The sequence below is a fragment of the Hippoglossus stenolepis genome, chromosome 19 (genome assembly GCF_022539355.2).
Source record: "Hippoglossus stenolepis isolate QCI-W04-F060 chromosome 19, HSTE1.2, whole genome shotgun sequence".
Taxonomy (NCBI): domain Eukaryota; kingdom Metazoa; phylum Chordata; class Actinopteri; order Pleuronectiformes; family Pleuronectidae; genus Hippoglossus; species Hippoglossus stenolepis.
In genome coordinates this window covers 9,645,327-9,665,548 of record NC_061501.1, presented here as the reverse complement: position 1 = coordinate 9,665,548, position 20,222 = coordinate 9,645,327, and the positions used below count along the sequence as shown (strand labels likewise).

Here is a 20,222-nt window from a genome sequence, read left to right as displayed (position 1 = left end):
AAGACGGAGAACAGAGGCGACTGCAGCTGGTTGGCAGCACTTTGTGTCCTCTGGATTGCTCATGAATGCAAGGGAGACACAGCGTTCCTGACAGTTTGGCAGAAGGAACAGAGCAATGCATGGACCCAGGGATGGGTAGATGGATGTGTTGCTTGGCTTATATGTGGGATGTCCCCTGTTGGTTTAACGTTAACTCATATACTGGTCATTTTGTATGAAGAAAACTTTTAAGACATGCACCCGAGCATGTATTGAAATTTCTCATGAAACTTCAAAAACAAAACATTTCACACTTATTTGTGATTTTTGAGCTGAAAAATAAATTTGAAACTGTTTAATAATTAAATACATCCTAATTTATATCTATGAATGGCTCATATCGCAACGTAGTATTTCAAACCATTTTGGACGTTGCAGGGCTGATACCTGTGTCGCTTGGGATGTCTGCCATCAGCCACCGCTCGTGATGTCTGGAAAGCCGCACTTATTTTCAAATCTTCCCCTAAACCAACACAGTCTATTCAGAGGCGTCCAGCATCCTCTCCTGACCCTTTGCTGTCTTTTTCTCTCTCACACACACACATACACACACCGTTTGAAACATTGGCTGAGACAGCCGCCTGTGCCATGTGGATGGAGACGACCACGCTCCTCAGAAACTGTTTAGCACCGGCTGTCTCTGCACCGGCCGCTTGTACCGGCTGTCAGAAAACTAGCTCTGTGTTCTAAAGGTAGTTTTTTAATTCCCAGGGAGAGGCGCTTCAGCCAAAACTTGGGCTGAAGTTACAGATATCATCCCAAAACAGACGTTTTAGCATTTAAGGTACATTTTAGTAGACACTTAATCCGATGATGTTCATATGGACACTGCATTGTAGTAATTTTAATATTACATGCATATCAATTGGCTAAATGAGTAAAATAATGAATTCACACAGCAGTCAAGCTTCAAATTTCTGTCACACAGCAGCCAAGTTATTGACCAATGTTATACGCAGTTACTATTTTGTCTTTTCCTGTCAACAAACCGAAAGGCATAATTTTTTTTTCTCCATGCGTCTCAAAAATGTATCATTGTAATATCTAGAAAGCTGTAATGCAGCTGTAGTGACAAACAGGGGAAGATACCCAACAAGATTGATGAGCTGGAATCCAACAGAGACAAACACTTGGAAAACAAGGCACAGATGTGGCCATACATCTGTGCCTCCTCAAGCTATGGCACACCCAGAGCTGAAATCCATGTATCTGTTAAAAAAAAAAAGTGTCGCTCTGTGGTTTTAATTTGTAGTATAAACAAAAAACGCTATCTTGTAAGACCCCTAAGGATTTTGGAATGCCAGCAATAATCGCTTGTAGTCTTGCTGGCACTCTATCGCAGTCCCCCTGTTGTGCCCAAAGAGCTTCTCTTACGATACACACTGGAGGGCCAGCACCGGCTCTCTTCTACCTGAACACATCAGACAGGCACGGCTGGCTCTCAGGCTGCAGAACACTTGTTTCCACAGCCCAACACATTTAGGAGGGGACGTATCTGCTTCCAAAAAAAAAAACGAAGGTTGGAAATAATCCAAAATGCTCAGAGGTAACCAAAAAAATAAACAAATATTCCGGGGATGCATTTTCAGAAGTGACTAAAGATGGTGCCAAAAAACAATATGTAGATTTTTTACAAAAATCTCGAAAAGTTGTGCTCATCTACTTAACCACCTGCTGCTATTTCTCCTTGAGCTATTTCCCTGAAAGGGGACAGATGCAAAAATCCACTCTTTCATGTCTGTTCAACATAAATGTTCCCAGTGAGTCTACAGACCCTCAGGTTTTGAGAGAAGACCACCTCCTCTCTTTTTCATCCAGTGTGCGAAAAGAAGCAAATCAGATCTTTCTTCTCTGTTGATGTCAAAAAGTGATCTTTCTGAGTTCAGGACCTCCTCCAACCTCTCTGCACTAAAGTCACCATCCACTAACTTCCCAGCCAACTCCACGAACACAAAGAGGATGGCTGTATTAACCAGGTTCTTCTCTCAATCTGACGAAGTAAACGATTGGCACTCAGTCTATGAAATAAGACTTTTGCTCTAACAAGGGCAGATTTACCAGGTAGTAAAAAAATACAACTTCCCTGCAGAGGAAACAAAACATCTGTGTGTGTGTAACAAAAAGAGTGTAAACTCATTGTGCATCTGTTCATGTACGTGTAAATGACGATCTCAATAATACGCTTTCAAATTAAATAAAAAGTAATTTTTTTGTTGGTCAATCACACGATCACTTTCTGTTGCCTTAAGACAGCAATGCGCCAAAAAATGCTCTTGACCACAGCTCATTCCAAGACCAACACGCCCATGGGTGCTCAGATGAGTCCAAGTGCATTTGCAATTTGAACAACGTGGGCGCTGGAATGCAAAAAGGACAACTGCACACACTCTCTGGATGCACTTGGGAATTATTCTAATTCGCTCTGCCCCGGGTGGGAGACAGAAGGTGAAAGAAGGTGCAGCAGAAAAGGCAAAGTAGGAGAAAAGTTTTTTGAATGTTGTAGTATGAACCTGAAAATGAGCATATGTTCGAGTATAACACTGGTAGATAGAGCAGCAGCACCTTCTGGGGCACATTCAAAAGGAACATAACATGTTCGCATATCAGACATCACTCCACACATGTCAAGGATGATATGTAGCACCAATGGCAGATGAGTGTGCAGGGTACAAACACGCATGTACACACATAGGCGAACATGCACATGTACAGATAGAACAGGCTGTTCTTGGCTAAATGTGGGCGTTAAGAGTCTCATGGGTGAAGCGTGTGAATTTTCGTGTTTTCACTCATATTTTGTGAGTATTAACTAAAACTACAAGCGCTAGATTTTGTTACATTCCAGCCAAGTGGAAAAATGCAGATTATGCAGTGAGCAGATAAAATAAATGGTAGTTGAAGCAGCGCTCTCTAAACAGGATTTGCCAGATGTCCCCTCCTCCCCCTGCTCCGCGAAACGAGTGAGCGAGGACAAAGCAGTGAATCTGAGAAATAAAAAGTTATTATCTGATTGCGTCACGGTTTCATTCATAAACACGAATAAACACACCCACACCTTTGTATTACCCTGCAGGAAGGTACTGCATTGCTGGATTTTGTGTGAATGAAGCTGAAGGGCACACATCTCTGTGGTGTGTGTGTGTGTGTGTGTGTGTGTGTGTGTGTGTGTGTGTGTGTGTGGGGGGGGGGCTCAGGCCCACCCTCGGTCAAACTGAGGCTTTCAAATATCAATTTATTTACGCACATTAAATGGACGGGAGAGAAAACATGACATTTCGGAAAATAATGAAAAAAGACGCAATGAGCTAAGAAAAGCTGTGACACTGGAACAACTCAGAAGAGTCATAAATTGCAACGGAAGTGGAGATTGCGAAACAAAGCTGCACCATAATTTTTCCGACAATTATCAAACAGACTCCATAATTGATTGCTCCCACAATAGTTCATCCATTTTGTCCCCTTTTCCTGCAGAGAAAGGAGCAGGACTTTTACGGCCCCCATGTTTGTGCACTTGTGTGTTTGTGCAAGTGTCCATCTGTCTTCCCTCTTGAGAAATTCAATTTGTGGATGTCTCGTGTCAGTCACTTGCTAATTTCTCAAAGCGCCGCATCAGGAGTGAGAAACTACTCCCCCGTAAAATAGGCTTTGGGTTCAGGAGACTGCTTCTAAAAGCAGACGAGAGGAGGACGGAGGGGTGGAGACGAGAGGAGATGGGGGGGGGGGGGCAAAGGAAGGGGTCGACTCGGTTAAAGAGGATAAGCGGGATGAGAGGAGAGGATGAGGGCCAGAAAAGAAGGACGGAACATAAGAGAGAAATTGGAGAGAAGTGGCGAAAAGAAAACAGGAAAAAAAGGAAGAGGGCAGGGTTGATGGCAGAGGCTCAAAGCCGAGTTCTTCTCTCTCCTCGGACATCTGACGTATAACATCCTGTAACTCTGCAACCTTGGGTTTAGGCAGAGCCACGTGAATTCTCAATGCCACTGAATCAGAAAGGGTAGGGCAGTTACATCTAAAGCTACATTCTCACCTGTTTTTTTTTTGTCACTTCAGAAGCAGTGGATCAAAGAAAACAGGGAATAAAGAATGAGTCACTGTAGAGTATGAAAAAACAAGAGCAATGCGTGTCTCAGTGAAATCACACTATCTTTTCACCCAACACCTGTCTGCCTCTTATTTTTCATTTTAAAAACACTAGAATTTGGGAGTTATAAAATTATTAACATGACAACTAAGGGTTGGGTACCAAGCTCGGAGTATGACAGATTATTCATGTTAAATGAAACGGTGCCAAATCCCGGTACCTGAGAGCACATCTGGGTGAGAGAAACAGAGCATACAGACAAAGAGAGTGGGTGGCAGTAATGCACCATAAAGCTGAAGAAGAAGAGACCAGCATGACAACATAATGAGGCCGGGCAATGGCGAGCTGCAAGCACTCACAAGTGTTGTTTCAGTTGACGCAGACAAAGCTCGCTGCAATATTTCAGGGAAACACACGTCCGACCTGCGGAGACACAGCAGCCGCGGGCAAACGCCTGCAGCCAAGGGTTAAAGGAATCGAACCCTCCATGGACGACGCAACATAGACCGACACATGGACAACTTCATCCCCATGTTCAGTTAAATCATTTCCGAGCAAGAACAAGTTGTTGTTGGATATAACTGAGCTTTTTCTCACTATAGTGGTAGATATTAGCTTTTAGAAGATGCACGACAAAAGTGAAGCTGAAGTGTCTCAATCGCCACCTGGTGGCTGGCTGCCATATGGGTCGTAATCCTCCCTCCTCCATGTTAATTGATGGGATGTGGACCAAACTAAAAAGTAGACATCAAATACATTTTTCCCCAAAGGTGTTTCTGCCATTTTAGGTTGTTAGGATCACACTGATGCATGTTCAAGTGCAAATATTTGGTTTTAATTACATATTTGACGAACATGAAACAGGGTGAAACGTTATGATTGACAGCTGAGACTGACTCGCGATTGGTTGAGCCCATGTACTGTGCTGATGGGAGCGTGCTACCGTGGCTACATCACCTGATTGCTACTGTGCAGATTCCAAATGTGCAAAGTGGCAGCTGTATCATACGGTGGATATTTTAGCTTGATTTCAATGGGATAGTAATACAGTAGAGCTGAAGAGGTGTCGTCCATGGCCAAGACTCCAATACTCCTCAACAACAGGCAAAAGTTGCGTTCAGGACTTTTGACGACCTCTGAAATCTTAGTATGGAACCAATCGGATGTGAAGTGCAAGGTAATATTAGAAAATGCACTGTGTAAGCACTGCATCAAGAAAATGAAAGAAAAGTGTTACATCTAAAGAAAGAGTGAAAAAGGTGTCAATGGTAACTGCTACTGAATTTCAGGTACCAGCTTCAGTGCCGTCTCAGTTAAAATGAGAACGATACCCGACCCTAATAAAATCTGCACATAACAATGCCATAAACTTGATAGGAATATGGAAGAAAGGAAAATGTATTAGCTGCAACATTTGCACAACCTCTAACTCTGTGGGGAAAGGCACTTGAGCTGCATTACGTCCCATCACAGTCATGACAATACATTAAACATTGCCACTTATGCAAATGAGGTGATTTATTAAGTTAATTAAAACAACCATTAGCATTTTTCAGCATGCTTGTCTTAATATTACACATGAATGGTATTAATATTAATGCTATCTAAAAGCATTACGGAGCTCTGTTATGTCTAAAAAAAAATCTGTTTTCCTTAATTAAAAAGGAATATTTATGCATTAATGTACTTAATGAAATCTAACAGATCAACTGCTGCAAAGAGGGATCCTGTAGTTTAAACACGGTTTCCCTTTTTGTCTCAGCTCGGACATGATCTTCACAGTTTGTCGGACAAACAAACAGTAGCTGGCTTCTCTCTATTTTTTATTTTTCGGTGCCGGGCAGTGAAAGAACATTACCAATCTCTGGCTAATTGTGTTTTTCCATGTTTCCCATTTAATGGAGACAGAATTGATAGCCTGGGCGGGGGGGCACTCAAAGTAATCATGTCCCACTGGTGATATTCTGTCCACTTTGAAAAGGTAGGGCCGCTGCTGCGTTGCCCGCCTGCACGCTCGCTCGCTCGCTCTCTGTTTGATTAAGCACAGAAAGATAATTATCACGAGTATCGCTGCTGTGTCAACAACCTTTGTGTTACGTGCAAAATGTTTGTTTGGATGCTGTAATGTGAGAAAATTACCCATCACACACATGTGCACCGAACCACTCTCACTCCGATCATATCATACAACATACAGACTCTGATTAGGTCACTGCATATGTGTGGCAGTCACTGTGGTACTAATTAGATCTAATTCCCCTTAATGTGGCAATGGGCCATGCTTAATAAACAGCACGCCACAGTGGAAAGAACTGAAAATGAAGGATATAGAATGAGACAGCAAGACAAACCCTCCCCGCTCCCAGTTCCTGGATTCGTGTTTCATGCAGAGCAAACACAACATGCAGGACGGTAAAATGAAGAGAAGACCACAGAATACCAAAATGACAGCGGGCGTATTCTTGCTCTACTGTCAAAAGGAGTGTGTGTGTGTAGAGCCGCACCAATTACACGGTGGTAGTTCAGCAGCGTTTGCTCTGTTTACCAGGTCTGTGGTCACTGATCGAGAGCGGCTGCCAACGCACACGCGGCAGATTGGTGCCTTAAAGCCGCGCGATTCCAAGCAGATGGTGACCTGGATGACTGAGCCTACTCAGTCCTACCCGCAATTATCTGAAGCCTCGTCCCGTAGACAAAAGAACGCGGCTCGTTCGCGATACTGAGGGGCTCTCTGCTAATTGTGGCACAGTGACAGGAAAGACTCGGTGACACAGAAAGTGCAGATGGAATACTGTTAGAGAGCTTTAGGACGGCTTAATGTGCTTGGCCTCTCTGACTCATCAAGCGGAGCGATCAGAGAGAGTAACTGAGGGCAAAGCAAAGAGCAAGCTATCCTTTGTGCAGCCCGCAACGTAATTCAGTTACCTCGTGGCTCAGATGGAAATTAGCCTCAGAATGTGATGGGGTGGAGTGTTTTCAGTAAATTCTTTCTACATTCTGTCTGTGTGTGTGTGTATCATGGTCCTAAAGAGGGGAAATGTCACCACTGAGGTCCTGGTTAAGGTTAGTGTTAATATGAGAATTTTATTAGGTTGAAGTTTGACATGCACAAATCTGTGTGTGTGTGAGTTTCAGGTCGTTCGGTCAAAACAAAACCACACACTGTGTTCATACAAATTCACAGACATGCTAACTCACACTAAACAACACACACACACACACACACACACACACACACACACACACACACACACACACACACACACACACACACACACACACACACACACACACACACACACACACACACACACACACACACGGGTCAAGGCCTTCATTGTTAAACATGCATGAAATTGGATGAATAAGACCAACCTATTAGAGCCAAAACAACCTGCACATACATCACATTTCCTTTCATTTCACTTCTGAACCGAGAACAAAACTTTTGAAATAATACCAAAAATGTCTTCCCACAACTTCTACCCCAAGCCTGTGAAGCAGTCGCCTAAATATCCCTTTATACTCCGTGACATATGTAATAATCAGCAGATTTGTATCCCCTGCAGACTTCAAACTGCTGTTTACCACCATGCAGGCTCCCTGCTCCTCAGCATTCATTATGTCATGTAAAATGAACGAGTTAAACCCCAGTCACAGTCTCTGCCAATTCAGCCCCAACACTTCCACTGTTAGCGGGTGGAAGTAAACCCTGTACTGTACATTTCTGCATTGTGGAGATGCATGAATGTGTGAGGGGGTATACAAGTGTGGAAGCCACCAAGTGCAAGATTTGTTTCTTAGCAGACAAATACACACACATATGTGAATTGTTTGTGTTGGGAGACCTGTATTCCCTCTGCTGATGTACAGGTACTGTGATTTTCATGTGTGTGTCCTGTTGTCAATTCATATTACACAAATAGTGCAACTCCTTTAAGGGATTGTTTGGTGTGTAAACTGTGTGCATAACGACATTAGCTGTGTGCAGTATGTATGTGTACTTTAGGCTATTTGTCTGTAAATAAATTGACAGACTTTTTATACTCTCTTTCCACTGCTCGGGTCCAAATCACAATTATAAGTCCACCTCATATTTCTAGACTAATACACATATATTGCAAAACAAACATTTTTCTCTGAGTTTGGGCCTTTTGTTCACAGGCAAACGCTGTTTCAAGTCACTCAAATGGAGATTTTAACAAACTCTCTTTCTCTCTCTTTTATAAAAGTCAGCTCCTTTGCCCCCTTCAAGGGTGACAGACATTACAACATTATAGAGATCCTCTCCTCTCAGCTGCTATTGATTCCCAGCTCAGTTTACCAAAACCAATAAATCACCGATTGGATCAAAACGGAGACGAGGGGCAGTAAAGGACGAAGAGGGGAGAAAGAAACCTGAAAAAAGGAAAAGATAGAGAAGACGACAAGAGAGAGTCGGAGTAAAGGAGAGATAAGAGATGATAAAAGATGAAGTGTCAGCGGTGAACTCTGCTTCCAGATTAAACTGGTTTAAACAATGTAACAGGTTTTAATTACTCAATGATTGCAAATCCATTAGCACAGAAAAGCTTCACAAACTTTGATTTCATTAATAAAAAAAGTACAGAGGCATAATGGACTTCGAGGATTCATTGAACAGCAGAGGGGAGTAAATTAAGATGGACAACAGAATAAAACAATTTGGATGTGTGTGTGTGTGTGTGTGTGTGTGTGTGTGTGTGTGTGTGTGTGTGTGTGTGTGTGTGTGGGAGGTGCTCTGATCCTTATTGACTGGCCTGGGGAAATGGATTAGCTTGATGGAGGAGATTGTGCTCAGATCGAGAGAGTGAGAGGGACAGAGGCCTGATGGAGATATCAGAGCCTGGACTATTTCTCTCAGTTACTGGAATTTTAAAAGGTGCCCACACAACCAACACACACACACACACACACAAAAGTCTGACATGCACATTACGATACAAACCATCTTCCAACAGACAGACAGCGGTGTCTGGCCTCATTAACCTGGCATCTTCCAAATTCAGATAGATTGTGGCTGCAGCAGGTGGACGTGTGTGTGTGTGTGTGTGTGTGTGTGTGTGTGTGTGTGTGTGTGTGTGTGTGTGCATATCTGGTAGACACTGGTTGTGTCTGTCCTCTTGCAAGACGAGCAACTTACTAAAATCTGGCCACTGGGATACAGGTTTATAGTGAGATAAATGACATATTTAGCCAACAATATTGCACACACACACACAAACACAAACACACACACACACACACACACACCGGCACAGTTCAAAATCAAAAGTTTCACTCAGCCCTGTTTCACTGTGGACTTACAGCGACACATTATTAGAGGTTCTATGTAGGTCAGTGTTCTTTAGTTATTTACATCACCTTCACCAGGTTAGTAGACTAACTTCAGTTGAAGAAGAGAGGCGATAGAAGACATTGGGATTGCTGACCACTTGTGGAGGCAGCTCTTGGCAAGTAAAGGAATGAAGTTTGATGTTGAACCTAAAAACTTTTCTGATAGATAATATGTACGAACAGCAAAAATTTACAAGCAACCCCTTTTAACAGTACCAAAAAATATATAAAAAAACTGTAAAATGTATTTTGTTATGTTTGTAATACATTACTTGTCAAGGCTTTGATATTAACTACAAAAGTAATAAAATCGTCAAACTAGTCCAGAATGACCGAAACACACACCCTCCTTTTTTCACAATGTCCTTACTTCTACAATATAGTGAGAACCAGCAACGATGGGCTCACACTGTACAGGAGTGTCAGTGTTCTATGTGTGGTGGTGGTGTTAGGGTGACCCTTACCTCCCAAGTGATAGGTTCCCCCGGTGTTGATGGAGAGAGGTGAGGTGGAGCGCACAGCGGACGCCTCGTCGCCATCGATCATCAACATGGCAAAGTTCTCCTTGGCCACCAAACGGATCGCATGCCACTGTCCATCGTTAAAGCCGGAACCTGGAGGTTACGGAGGAGAAAATGTCTTCAGAAAACACACACACTGCACAAGATAACAAGTCTAACTTCAAAGCATCCTGCCCCCAGAGGTTTTACTTGACTAATGGTTTTGTGTGACAGAATCTCAAAAGACACTTTTAAACGATAGCATCACATTCTTTCATTTCTTTATGGACTTCACACTGATGAACTGGAGCAACTGACTCAGATATTTTTCTTTCTCTCGTACAGCCCCTTCGGATAATTTCGTGAGAATGTCCAGAGTTTAGCTCATGTCTGAAAGCAGCAGTGTTATTACAGAAGAAGACTGAACATCAAGGACCTGATTTACCATAAAGACAACTGGATGACTCATAATGGGTGGGAGGTCATGGGTGGTCAAACTAGGAAACAACATTTCTGTCTGTGATGTGATGTATCCCTCACTGTTCTGTCATACATCTGTTTCTTTGTCTCTACGGAGATAGTTTTTTCCCCGTTTCTTATGCATCCATCTCAGCGAATGTGGCTTCAGACATTAACCCAGGATCATCCACCCGCCACCTATTCACACGTTATGCATACCCTTCATAACGATGCCATGCAACCCAAATGTTCTCCACTTTTTCCCCCAGTTCTCTCACTCCTTCTTATTCTCTCCCTCACCGGTTTAGCCGAGTGCACCTTCCAGTCTCAAGGCCCCCGTGTCCTAACTCCATTAACTCTCAGAGAACGCTCTCTATAGTACGCAGAGTGCCGGAGTGCATGCGTGTGTCCTCTATCAGCGCCTGCTGTACACAAGTCTGATATGTGCACACGTCAATGTAGCATGCGTGAGCTCGACGTGTGTGTTCGTGCAACTTCTGTGTTCTCCTTTTCTTTCTCTTCCCTGGTAGCTGTGCTCCATTAAATATGAGTGATGTATTGGAAAGGCACATTACTAGTGGAGCCGAGAGAGGAGCCAGCTCACTCTCATCACCCTCTCCTCTATACATCACCTCTCACTGACACCGATCTCTATTCATCCAAGCCTTCCTCTCCGTCCCAGATTCTTTCTTTCATCTCCTTGTCTTTCTTTCTTTCTCCGGCATTTCTGCATTTCACTTTTCCCTCTTTTATTCCATCTCTATACATCTCTCCTCTTGTGGCCATCAGCTGCAGTGACCGTCTTTTTCAATTTCGGCTCAGCTGAGTGCTTCACTGAGTATAATACATCGACAGTCAGGACACTGTAGCCCAGTTCAAGGCACGGTCACGTGTAAATCAGTCTTGGCACAGTGCACATATGTGTATATAAGTCATTCCATACTGTGGGTACCTTGGCTCGCTGTGTGTGTCAATACATTCGAACAATGTGTGCGAGAGAAGTACGCAAGCTTTGCTTCGCGTGTGGCAGATTCCGTCTACGTCGCCTACAAGGCGCTATTTTACATTGTTTATTTCCTCCCAGAATGCACTAGGAGATGCTGGCTTTCATGATAGCAGGGAGTCTACACTAATTAATCTCTATCAGCAGGGTGCCTTTGTGCATGTTTGTGTGCATGTGTGTGTGTGTGTGTGTGTGTGTGTAATCAGAGCAGTGACCAAAGAAACTAAGAGCCAAGATGGCCACCTGCTGAGGGGTGTGATCGCTGTGGCCTCGTTCAGGGCTGTGCTGGTTAAATATGCACGCACGCACATGCAAACACACACACACACACACACACACACACACACACACACACACACACACACACACACACACACACACACACACACACACACACACACACACACACACAGGAATGCCATTAAGCCTAACATTTTCCATCAGCTCTGTCAGACTGAAATAAAATGACAGTTTAACATTTCACTGTAATTGCACTTGAGAACTGAGAAGTAATAACGGGAGAAAATAAGAGGCTGCGTCTGTTCTGGCTTGACGACAACAAAGAAGTGACTTCAGGAGGAAAGCGACCTTGATGTGCTCCTTCACTGACAATCACATTTCTGACTACATACTGGTTTGGTGTAATGACTATCAAGCTCTCCACCCCAGCCCGTCCCTCTCCATAACCTCTCGAAGGTAATGGAAAATATACTCCTGCAACCTTGTGTTCCCTCATCTGTTTTACATCACCTGCGATAGCTTTGAATGATGAGCTTATCAGTGATAGCAGCGTTACAAGCGCCCGAGGAAACACACACACACACACACACACAAATATGATCAGGGCCAGTCGCACTCTATACACACACACACGCCAAACACACATGCGCAAAACGTGCAAATGCCATATGTCTGCCGCAGATAAAAAAAAAAGAGCGCAGATAACGAAGGAAGAGTAGAAGAAGGAGAGGAAGAGGCATGTTCAGATTTGGTGAGATATGGCTGTTTGGCTGCTTGCTGGAGGATTGTCATTCATAGGCAGGAGCCTGATAACAAGAGGTGACCGGCAGACCAGTCCCTTCGCTCTAGTTTTGTTCGGACTTAATTGAAAATGAAGAAATTGCACCATGGGATCATTTGCATAGTGTTAAGCCCTCATTTGGAATACTTGAAAAGAGTCATCAAACTATTTTTTTAATAAATAGAATGAACGAAATCTTCTGTCCTTAAATAATGTGAAAAATATAATAATCCTTGTTCCACCCTCTGATCCGGAGCCCCACCAAAAGTAAACATGGTCTTCCTGGGCCATGCCCTCCACGAAATGGAAGTAGTTTTTGTGTAATCCTGCTAAAACAAACGAACGGAGATGAAAACATAACCATCTTGGTGGAAATAAAAATACCATCATCTAATGGAGTACAATTTATTATTTATGTCAGCAGATGCATTAATTCTATGAGTTATATTTGGAAGCTTTTTTTTGTTCATGTAGAAAAATACACATTCTGTATCTTGAGTGTAAAGCCGCCGACAAGCTGCAGAAACATGACATAATACCATCGGCGTAAACAAGATAAGCATTGATGTTTGAGAAATCATGTTTTTAGGTAATATTCTGTTCGGCTACCATGATTATTGTGAAGGATCTTTCTTATATAAACTATGTGGGCATTGCATCAGTCTATCCTCTCAATACAGTCAGGGACACGCGGCTTGTACCAACTCTGCTCGAGACAAATTATAAAAAGAGAGTCATCCTTGAGCGAGCTCGCTCACAGCACCTGTGGTCACGGGGAGTACATGTACGCTTCAAGAAAAAAAGATCTGTTTCCACTTCATTTCATAAAGGAATTTCTGGAGAGGCGAGGTTCTCTGTAGCTGCTGCTGTTGCTATTCTGTCCGTCTGTCTGTCTGTCTGGGACGTGGGCTCAAGGAGAGAGCAGAGGCGCCGACCAAGGTTTACAGACAAGAGGCAGGACTAGAGGGGGGAATTCTGGGATGAGCCGAGAGCTCTGAGAGACATGGTGGGGGAACAGAGGGAGGAACTCGGGGAAGAGCGAGGCTGAACTACAAAACCCCCCCGGAGATTGAGTGGCTGAGGTAGAGAGATAATCAACGAGACTTTCAGGGTGTAGCAGGGATCCAATGATCAATAATGAAAGATCAGTTTTAAGTCGTCTGTCAAATCATCTGACATTTCATTTTATCTTGAATAGGATTTGAATAAGATACACTTTATTGTCAGAATTTGTTTTGCACCCTAAGACGTACGCTGTTCCACATAAATGACACGATGAATAAGTCTGTTTTTATGAAGCACTTTTTTTTGCCTTGATGAGCCTTCAAAGCTCTTACAGAACAAGTTTGCCTTTCATCCATTCACAAAAACATCCATGCACCTTTCTCTATCACACATGTAACAAGAAATTGCCCCAAAAAGACCTAATGCCAATTTCAAGGATTCGGAACAAAAGTCGTCCAACTGTCTTATGTGTTTTAAAATAGCTCTCCCCCTGTTATAAAACCAACCATGCTCGACACCAGCAGAAGGGACAATTCAATAAAAAGGCTTTTACGGACAAGATAAGTTGGACATGGTGTCATATCAACAGCAATGACAAACCCAGAATGGATTTTTTTTAATGGAATATGCTGTGGGACGCTACTTAAGACAGCTTTGGTTCAAAACAGTTCATCCTCAGCCTTTATGATATTTCAGTGATGAGCTCCAGAATGACAGCGACTGCAAAACAGGCTGACAGCAATTACTGCAGCTGAACAGCAGCTCCAGAAGAAGAAGAAAACAGGCGTAGGCTGATTATAGGTAATTAAAACTAAATCTTGAAAGAGCAAGTTGAAGTAAAAAAAACAAAACAACAACATTGTCTGTCATGCTTGTAGTCCAAGCGACACAAGTGGCATCCCTGCTTTCCAGACGGCAGCAGCGAGAAGGAGGTGGAGAAGAAAGAAGTGACAAGACACAGAGAAGAAGCTGGATGTTTCCAGGACTGAACCACAGCTCAGCGAGAACAAAGCGGATGAGAAACTGAAAACCTAGACCACAAGTACACAAACACGATACATACATACATATTTCAACTGGAGAAAACCTACAAGAATACAAATCTAAATACAGCACTGACTGTTTTCATTGTTGTCCACTTGTTTCTATTTGTTACTGTTGCAATATTTAAAAAAAATGCAAAATCTTACCATTAAATTCTCAACCATTTAAGATTTTGGTCAAATAATCAGTTTTTTGTTTCAATCCCTATTTACAGTCTCTATAAAGTTGACTTTCTCTGCTTGCTTGACTACTTGGTCGACCATTTATTACACAAGGATCAGTTAGTACATGAGAGGTAGACAGAACTGAGCTCCCTGGTTCTTTACTGTCCCACATATCTTTACAGGAACTGTCGAAGGAGTCTACTACTTTAGATTCACTCCCCGAAATGGATGGCAGTAAATATATACCATAATAGTCAAAGAATTGTCCATAATTCTAAGGTAGCTAATGCTTTCAGTGCAAATGCATTAAATGTCAGATTTATGATGATGCTATCTCTTTGAGCACCTTCATGGTTTCCTGTTGTACCCTCTGTTACTTTAACACAAAAGCTGTGTCTCAATTCAGGGTCGCATCCTTCTGAGGCTCCATTTGAAGAACGGAGGTCTTCAAATGGAGCCTCGCCAACTAGACTGTCCCTTTTCAAAGGCTCCTCCAAATGCAACCCTGTCAACGAAGGCTCCATCGGCTGGGATTCATTGCGCTTTGGCGACAAACCGTTTTTCAAAGAGCTAACGGCACCGGCAAGCAAAGAGAGCTCTCCAATACTCGAGTATCTCAACACTGTAACAACACAAGTCATAATCTGTGACTTTCTGTTTCCACCTTGATTCTCTCAAACCGAACAAGTTACTTATATTCACAGAGGAAAGACTCTGACTGTTGTTTGCTACAATTAATACAAGTGCATTACCGTCAATAACCAATACCGTGCCGTCCTTAACTGGCTCCTGCCATGAAAGGATGAATAGTATTTTTTGTTCCCAAGGTTTGGGATGAAATAACAGGCGTGAAGGAATCATCGTGTGCAGCTATAATGATTAACAATAAGCATTGAGATGTGCTAAACATTCTGAGAACTGTAATGAATAAACTGACATGGTTTACAGCATTTAAAAAAATATGCTTTAACAAACCTTCAACTGATAGAGCAAATATTTATATTTTACGAATTATTTGGCTCGTTTTATGTTGCTGTAAACAGTCTATGACCTTAATCCAACTAACCCAATTACTGCTGTATTAATTGATATATTCTAAAAACGCATTGAACAGCTTTGTCTCACACTGACCTTGAGTCTTATGACACAGAAAGAAAAAAGGATATTTTCTTTGTAGATCACATTTGTTTTGCATTGTTGTGCCACAAGTACATTTGTAATGATATAAACAGGACACCTTTATCATCTAAAGACACATAATACCACCGCATGAACAAATACTGTGGGAATGGATTTTGCTTTAAGTCAGTGCAGTTTGGATTGGCAATTAACTCAAGCTGTTGAATTCAAGATGGAGTTAAATGACAAAAATAAGGCATAAAAATGTGATACTCAGTTTCCTATTTCCACTAGAGCCGTAAGAGTTTCTCATACTTGGCTCACATCTGGTGCACATTGCTCCCGTTACCATGGAAATGTCAAATATGACTCTGACACCTGACATAGTACACATGGCGAAGTCTGAGGTCTAAGGTGTACCAACACAGTTTAGTTCCAAGTGAACCACCTCAAGTACGAAGCAGTTAATTCCAGTGTAAGAGTGTCCGATCTTTAAGGTAAACGGATTAAAATGTAGTTGGTAGAAAACTTGTTTGACTGAGCAGCAGCTGCTGAGGCACTGACAGTCAATTTGGGTCTTTTAGAGACCTACTTAAGTGAGTTTCCCATTACTCGCACTGCTACTTTCACTATTGCGTCAAACTTTGACATGCACGGGCTCAGGTAGAGGGTGTCGGAGGAAATTTAGTAAAGCATAAAAGGTCTGAGCAGATGCACAAGGAGACAAGGGGGCAGGCCGACCGGCACTATCACCACTGACATCTCAGCTGAGCTGAAGGCGTGGAGAAACATGGAAATAGAACAGAGGGAAGAGCCGACTGTCATCGACACTCAGCTTCAGTGTCAGAGAGACGGAGCGGCTAATGTGCAGAGGGAGAGCGGAGGCAAATACAGTTCCGAGCTGTAGAGTAATGCTGGAATAACTGCAATCTGCTACAGGTGTTGAACCGAATAACTCAGATGAAGCTGTTGTCCTCTGGATCGTTTTTTCCTGTTTGTTCAGAGCCATTACTGGCGATTAGGTAATAACGCACACAAGATTATTAGTCGGACACAGTAAACGAGATCCAGGAAGGATCCCATTCCTAACCGGCATGTTTAGAAAGTAAATTAATAGTGGTTAAGGTTTTGGAAGAGCAAGGATAAAAGAAGTCTCCTGTGTCGGTTATTTGACTCATCCCTCCACCCCAGCGCTCCTTCCCAACACCATCTTTGTCGCTCTTCATACTCAATGTGTCACCTGACCTCCACCTTTGCTCCTTTGTTAAAGTCGTATCCGTCACAAGAGGTTGTGTGACAATAAAAAACGTAGCTGTTCTGAAATTCTGATTTTTTTTTTATTGTTTCATCTCCCTGGAGGTCAGGGATATTATTTCTGTAACCTTATCATTCTGCTCCTCTTTTGTTACTTCGTTTCCTGTCTCCTCCCATCTCCTCTCTTTGTATACCTCCACCCCCTCCTCTCCTCCTCTCCCCTCCTCTCACTTTCCCCCGGTTTCTATTCTGTATCGATTTTGGATGTACAGTATAAATGAATTTTGTCTGCTATAAATGTATGGGGCCCTCCAGAATTCATAAATGTATCCTTCTCCATCTCCTCCACTCCTAAATATTCGCTCCTCTGAGAGACTCTGTGGAGCTTTGCATGTCTTCACCAATGGCAATATTTGAACCGCACAAAGCCTGAGAATACGACATATTAAGCCTCGCCTGCGCGCACAAACACATGCACAAGCAGAGACACACACACACACACACACACTAAGCACTCAAGGGGAATGAAACAATATAACATTATAATCGGGGGTGGCTGTAGTGTGTTTTTTCCCCTAAAATCTGAGCCTCAGGCCTTTCCATTATTGTAATGCCTTACGCTTGCTATTTGCAGTGTGCTAGTCACCATGTGTGCGGGTGTGTGTATGTGGGTGTGACTTATAGTAATTCTGCATCTCAAAGGAACTGATGTTATTACTTCTAGCGGAGTTGATGGGTGCGCACACGCACGCACGCACACACACACGCACGCACGCACACACACACACACATTTTGAACATGGCAAATATATTTCTACTTCCTACATTTATGCTGCCTGTGGCTTTGTGCTCTTTTGCTATGAGCCTCACCTCTGACTGAGAGGGATTCTGTTGGAATGACAGATTTCCCCGGTGGTATCCAATACGCCAATTTACAGAAAAAAATGATAAAAAAGAATGAAGAAGTGCAACAATTATGTAGAATAAGAGAGCGAAGCAGATGAAAATGTTCTTTTTGCATAATAAATGCCCCTTTCAAGAAGCCCTTACAGAGAGAAACATCAATGAATTAAGTAGACAAACAATATTTGTGATGCTAATATGCAAATTATATAACATATTAGATGAAATGTTAAAACGACACGTTGAACTCTTTAACTGCTGGAGTGAAGGGTGAGAGCAGCACAGTCAATACAATTGGCAAATGAGCTTCCTGTTGTCAAACAAGCAATTCTAAATTTACCTTATGTCACTCGTCAGCTGTATTCATCATTACGTCGCCTTCCCGTTATATGTCACTGTCAACAGCGTGGAAGGAAGTGCGCACAGCTAAATCATATTTTCTTCTTCGCCCGAAGCTACAATTATATATTTAAATATTAAGATTAATTATCACTGCATCTTTCATCTTCTCAGACAAAGTACAAAAACACATTTTCACACTTTGTTGTACGAGAACTTTTATAAACATTAGATTTCTCAGACTCTGCAGACGCACCGGACACAGAGTGAGTATTGTTTCCATGGAAACCATGCTGGTGCCCAATAATTTGATAATTAATGAAGATGGTGATCAAAAGGAAGCATCTGCACACAACTTCAAAACAAATGCCAGCACTCATCTGCTATCTGTATCAGGTTTATAAAGAGCCTCTTTCCCATTGACTTTGGTTTATTGGATGATTTCATAGTAGATCATGTGGAAAAACGAAATTTCATTTTTATTTTAGCACATTCAAATATACACATTCCAGTACTACCCAAAGAAAGGTGTTGTTTAATTCAAATAATTGCGAAACGAAAGCAGAAGAAATGAGAGCGCAGTGGAAGAGCGTTAATGAATAAGTAAAAGGAAAACGATGGGAAAATTAGATCAGAGTCCCTGCAGGAATCACAATCGAGTACCCTCTATTAACGCACAATGAGACACACACACACACACACACACACACACACACACACACACACACACACACACACACACACACACACACACACACACACACACACACACACACACACACACACACACACACACACACTAATCTGCAGTGGTGTCTCAAAGGCCTCATCTTCCCTTAGTTTCATCTTCTGTCTCTCTGTTTTAGAGGGGTGGGGGTGGATTAGTCGATGAAATGACAGAAGTTTTCTCACAGGAGACAGCAGGACGTTTTACGCAGGTCACAGGTCGACAGCCTCGGGACAAGTACTTGCCGTCGCACACACAGACAAGACCACACATCAATGGACACACACACATTTTGAGTGAGCTCTTAGCAGAGAGCCAAAGGAATCCTGCGACCATGGAGCCAAAGAGCAGAGACAAGAACCAAAATCCTCTCATTGAGCCTTGATGTACTCTACTGGATAATGCATTAGCAGACAATTGTCCAGCATTAGTGACACAATGTTGGAATTAATGGTTGTGTGATCAAAGTTTTGTAGATTTTATTTGAAAGTAGGTGGGACATTTGTTCACCGTTACCTTTTAACACGTCCATGTGCTGAACGAGTGTTTGTACGTAATAATGTGTTTTATTTTCTATTGTTAGTTTCTAAGACTATTCAGGGTGTGGATAAGAGCCCAGACAAAAAAAGAGACAATCAAAGACTGATGCATTATTGGCAGAAAGTGTGCCTCCTTGCGAGGCCTCTGTTCATTGTGATTTGTTCCCCAGTGAGCTCACACAGAATAATCATTGTTCACATGGCCCAGTTTGGATCTAGTAAAGAGGCAAATTAAGCTTTTTTTATTCATTTATTTTCATATCTTTTTGCACATTTCTAGTGTTGAGCTCTAGCTCACTTTGTAGGAATTTATGTCAGTAAACTGATCTATTCAGACATGATCAACACAAAATACGTTGTATTTTATTACCCTTTTTATGTTCCCTTTTTTTTTTTATAGTATAGCCTCCTTGGTGTCATCTCCTGTTGAAATATAACTGAGCTGCAGCTGAGACTATGAGGTTTGACTGTCTGCGAGGACGGTAACATTATGGACCATATAGTGCAAGCATGCGATAGCACAACAACGCAAGCGAGCATTTGGCCGCAGTCTAAATATTTATGGGAAACACAGGTTAACGGGTACCAGTCACTGCTTCTACAGAGTGCTGGCCGCCAGTTTATTCAAAGTTAATTAATATTGAAAGTATCTCATGTCCAAATCACACCA

General features: G+C 42.4%; 1 protein-coding gene across 2 annotated transcripts in view; it reads right to left on the bottom strand.

The window, feature by feature from the left end:
- Window positions 1-20,222, bottom strand: part of cntnap2a (contactin associated protein 2a) — a 320,679-nt gene that overhangs the window by 116,580 nt on the left and 183,877 nt on the right. For both annotated transcript variants that reach the window (XM_035143135.2, XM_035143136.2), the window contains exon 10: window positions 9,940-10,089. In XM_035143135.2, coding sequence (XP_034999026.1) covers window positions 9,940-10,089 — 150 coding nt within the window. The remainder of the gene's footprint in view (window positions 1-9,939; window positions 10,090-20,222) is intronic.